Consider the following 5,229-nt stretch of genomic DNA (forward strand, 5'->3'; position numbering starts at 1 on the left):
ATCCATTGATACCTCGAGAATACACAAAGGAGTTTGATACCATTTTTATGATTTTAAAATAAGATGTTAAATTATTTATAATTGATTAAGAATTTGTTTTCTTACGATCTAAAAAAATAGATTCATAGTTTAAAACTATTGAAACAATATTTTTTTTAAATAATAATTCAAATTTAGATTAAAATGGACACTTCACATAAATAAAGAAATTTGTAATTCAAACATTTTGACTCGAAAAATTCTATGTAAGCCAAAGCAAAATCATCATTAGGTAATGGTTGTTCCAGGTAGATAATGATGGTTCCAAGTTAAAAGGAAAACAAAGTTATGTAAATTTAAATTTATTTTAAGGTGTAAAAATTTTTGGCTAATTTTACTAATTTTTATTATTAGTGTTTAATATTTAATTTGTAAAATGTTTAGAATTGTTTTTATAAAATATTTAAATTTTTAATTATTTTATATAGTGTTTATAAAATTTTGGTAAAATAAATTTATATTAAAAATATGGGTGAGTCATTTTTAGAAAAAAATGTAGATTGGTGAGTTTTTTTTGAAAAAGTATGAAAAATTAACCTACTTGGAAATATTAGCCCCTAAAATTTGGTTGGTGTGTTTTTCAATAAAAATAATAAATCAATTTGCAATTACTTAATCGCCATCTCTATTTTACATTTACAATAATCACTATTCTAGTTTTAACGGGAGATAATATCATTTCTAATTTATCACTTTTAATCTGAAAATTAAATTTATTTTTTTGTTTACTAGATAATATGAGTCTTTTATTTTTTTTTGTTTATTAGATAAATAAATCCTCAATGACCTGCATACCTAAAAATACCTAATTTATGATTTGATTCACCATAAATTACTTTAACAAAACAACGGGTCACTATCTATTTAAAAACCCATAAACTTAATAATAATAAAAACATTTCATAATTAATTATATTTATTTTTAATTAAAAATTTATAGTCCAATGGAAAGGGATGATTAAATTTGACCATACAACCGAGGGTAGAAACTCTACCAGGAATGATTGGATATGATCATACAACACAGCGTAGAAACTTTACAATTGATCACTATAATCCCGCCTGGAGAGTAAATATAATTTAGCATTTCATTAATTATGAGTTAATTTTGATCATACAACACAGCGTAGAAATGAGAATATTAATGCAGTTCTCACGGTAAACGTGTATGCTACACAGAGCAGATGAAGTACTACTTCATAAGAGAGCGAGCTTGTGAGAGTGTGCTGTGCGCGAGGATCCCGTAAGCACGGGTTGTTGGGTGGACTGCATCCCAGAACACGTATTTCGATGCGTCGGGACAGGTTCGGCACATGGCGTTGCACGAATAAGCGAACTCCATAAAACCCGATCCGCAGCAACCTCTCCTTACTTCTTTGAACCCTGCATCATGCCAAACTTGGTATTAATTATTAGAATTGTCTTTAGTCTGATTTTTTGGAAGTTTTTCAGGTGGATTTTTCTGGTCTAATTTTTTTAAAATCTTACAGGAATCTATTGAAATCATAAATTTGATGGGTAACCCTGCACAATAAAAGTGCCCTAGGGTTTTTCAGGGTTTTGAATTCATTCATATACACTTAAAAACACTAGTTTAAATAACACAAATCAAGATTTCACCACAAATTTAAATACCTGAAACTCCAAAAAGTAGCACTAAAGATAACTTCTTAATTATTATTTTCGTCATTGTAGATTTTAAGAATATTTCTAAATTTAACCCTCCAAATTTTAATAATATTTCTAGTCAATTTTTTTAGCTTAACTCACCAAACTTATTATCATCTTGAACTTTTAATCTAGTATTATTTATTATCATCTAAATGGTAGATTTTAAGAATATTTCTAAGTTCAATAGTCATTTTTTTTGCATTAACTCTTTTTTGAAGATTCTCAAATTATTTTTTTGAGGATTCTGAAATATTTCCTAAACCAACAATAAAGTTAAGTTTAACGACTTCCCACATGGTTAAGTACTCTTTCTCAAAAATTACTGTAAGAGTGACTAGGAATGGAAGGGGGAAATTTACCGTATTTTCTAGGATGATGTATCATGTCCAGTAGCTTATCGTATACATCAATATAAGCCAATTTAAGACCGGGAAGTGTGGGTTTCATCCCCTCTACTAAGGCTGCAATCTTCTTATTGAAAGAAACTGCAACTTCATTGTACTCATCAACACATGTGTTACCAGTTATGTTTTGGAGAGTAATTTGTGAAGGAAGACAGCCGAAGGGAGGAACGCCATTCACAGCAAGTATTGTAGCACCCTCCTTGTATATATCCTGTCACAAAGGAATTTCCAAAGATAATTTCAACAGCCCATAGTCATTTTACAACTTATAATTTATTGATGAAACTCTGATTACCTTTATAAATTTCGAGAGAGAGCGCAGAAGAAGATTCTGGAACTGGGGAACATTATATCTTTCCCTTAAAATGGAATTGGTATAGTAATTATTGACAAAGTCATTTGTTCCCATGCTTATCAAAAACAAGCCTTTAGATATGATCCTGGTCGCATTCTTTGCACCAATCAAATTTGAAAGCTTCCTTCTATAATCTCTGAAATTCTCCACTTGTTTCCCCAAGGGTAGAACATCCTTCACAAATTTGCATAATAATTGACATGATAATTTAAATTCCGAAAAGACATGTCTCGTTTAAAATTTAAAGAAAACAACATATACTCACAACAACGAGTGAGGTAATGTCATAATATCCGGCACCAGCAGAAGCGAAGCTGGCACCTGTAAGAATTTCTGGTCCGTGGAATTTAGGATCCAAATATGCCGGCAGTAAATCAGGGAGGCCTAATAGACCAGCTGCGTACAGATTGAAATAGTTAACCATAGCATTATTATAGAGGGATATTAATCAAATTTTCATTAAATTCTAAAGTTTCTCAGAAAAACACATTTTTATCTAGGTTAAGATTTAGTTTATTGATCTAGTTCACACCATTAAAACACTTTACTAATGAAAAATCGCTAAAAATCACCATCTAACTTCAACTACACATTATTTAAAAAAAACAAAAATACATTCTACCATCAAACATCAAAGCAGTTTACTATACTAAAAGAAAATCGCTAAATATCACAATCTAACTTGAGCTACACATTATTAAAAAAAACAAACAAACAAAACAACACATTCTAATCTTTATGTTTATTATTTTCGGAGCAAAGCACTTTACTAATAGAAAATCGCTAAATATCACAATCTAACTTGAGCTGCACATTATTTAAAAAAAAACACCACATTCTAATCCTTATGATTATGATTTTCGGACCAACTGCACCATAATCCAATGACTCAAAAGGAAATTACTCTCCCACTCTAAATCTCACATGACAACCACGCTATTATGTATTTTGTATTCTTTAGATCACTAATTAGTTCTACTTGGAGTCATACATATCATATCTGTTACTAATTTTCCGTTGGTAAATCGTCCACTGGGTTTATGATCCACGAAATCTCTCCCATATGGAGGAAAGTTGGCCCTGAAAATCGTTTCAAGTCCATTGTTGTTCCCAGGATCCACAGTCGAGTCTCCAAATATATAGAGGGCAGGCACCAGCGGTTTGCTGGGATTCGCCTGCACTGAATAACCTAATTTGGATAGACATAATAATGCCAGCAAAATGTTAAAGCACGTTACAATACCACTAGTTGCAGACCTTCCCATTACTAATGCCTCTGAAATACTCAACCCAGATTCTCTGCATGGATGCAAGTAATGCACATTTCTTGCCATGTTAACAATGCTGGATATTGCTTGAATATATGTTTTCTGCTGAACAGATCATGCTTAATCACTCTACGTAGTAGGTCCAACTAAATATGTGGTTGTTCAATGAGATCATTAATGATACACAGGAGCGCTTGGCCACTGAATTACTGTGGGCTTTATGACATATGTAGTTCATTATGTTTGTTGGGCTGTCATCGCTGCTGACATCACAGTAAAATCCGGGCGAGATGCACCGGTAACCAACAATGAGCAGTTTCTATCGCTCCAGTCAAAAATATCACTAACAATCTAGAGGTGTAGAAACAATTGCTTCACGTACATTTTGTTAAATGTCCAAAAGATAGTGGTAGATAAAGCTTGCATGTGGTTGATCCTTGTGTCATTTATTTTTTTTCGGACACATTGTAATAGGGGTTTGATTAGTTGGCATTGTCAGTGATTTGATCGTTGTGGGGTATCTTTGTCATTTCCCTTGCGATTAGGCTGGTTTTGGAAATGTGGGATTTATAGATTTTCAGGTCTACACTGGTTGTTCATGCCACTGACACTACACTTGGTGTGCATGTCTACATTGGGTTACTGGTATCCCTACACTACTAGAGGCCATTGAACCACATTATCGATTTTGTTTTCGTTAGTTAGGTGTCATGAGGTAAGGGGTGGTTGTTTGGAATTTTTGGTAGTGATCTTTGGATGTTAATGGCTTTGCTTATTGTGGTGAGTGTACTTTGCGTTGATGGTTGGATGGTGGCTTTTCATGATTCACTGGTGTGGTGTAGTCCATGTGATTTGCATGATTTGTTAGTCCATGTGATTTGCATAATTTTTTTGCATGTTTTCAAGCTATGCTATTTGTATAATTTATTGCAGGTTGGTGTTTTGTGTTGTCATTCTTTTGTTGGTGCATTGAAGTCATTTTAATTATTGAATTATTTACTTTATACCGATTGGTTTAGTGCATTAAAGTCCTTTTTTCCTTATAGCGATTGGTTTAGAGCTCTTCCATTGTAATGGTTTGATGTGGATTTTTCAAACAATAATGTTTGTGTACATCTCCCTTATCACTACTTTCATCATTTCACTAAAAGCTAGGCGTAATTTATTGAGCCAGAGTTTTTCCTTGTCTGAAGATGCAACGACGTTGGAGGTGTGGTTGTTTCAAATTATTCATGGTGGTTGTGAGCATTATGTCACATGAGTAGTTTTATCGTTGCTCGATGTATTGGTTAATGGAAATGCTAGGGTTTAATTTGAATATGATATTTTGCAAATGAATGTGTGTTACAATTTTTTTATTTTTTTTAATTTACAAAAACAAATCAAGTTACATAATTTTTTCTTAATTATTATGTTAATTATATATTATTATAAATAATTATAGTAGTAATGTTCAAACAATTTTCTTGATTTGGAGATTCTCCAAACTAGT

The 5,229-nt window shown here is 32.0% G+C and overlaps 1 protein-coding gene across 2 annotated transcripts; it reads right to left on the bottom strand.

Moving 5' to 3' along the window:
* Window positions 1–1,104: 1,104 nt before the first annotated feature.
* LOC149156310 (GDSL esterase/lipase At4g26790-like) lies at window positions 1,105–3,895 on the bottom strand. 2 transcript variants are annotated; one of them, XM_089443261.1, is made up of 5 exons: window positions 3,461–3,895; window positions 2,735–2,865; window positions 2,410–2,643; window positions 2,070–2,325; window positions 1,105–1,422 (listed from the first exon to the last, which is right to left on the bottom strand). In XM_089443261.1, the coding sequence occupies exons 1-5, from the start codon at window positions 3,801–3,803 to the stop codon at window positions 1,232–1,234; spliced, it is 1,155 nt and encodes a 384-aa protein (XP_089299387.1). In that variant the 5' UTR covers window positions 3,804–3,895; the 3' UTR covers window positions 1,105–1,231. The 2 variants fall into 2 exon arrangements, with proteins under 2 accessions (XP_089299387.1, XP_089299388.1); XM_089443262.1 differs by lacking the exon at window positions 2,410–2,643.
* Window positions 3,896–5,229: the final 1,334 nt, after the last annotated feature.

Source organism: Pinus tabuliformis, chromosome 9 (genome assembly GCF_031772625.1).
Source record: "Pinus tabuliformis cultivar Carrire ecotype Pingquan chromosome 9, CPIR1, whole genome shotgun sequence".
NCBI lineage: Eukaryota > Viridiplantae > Streptophyta > Pinopsida > Pinales > Pinaceae > Pinus > Pinus tabuliformis.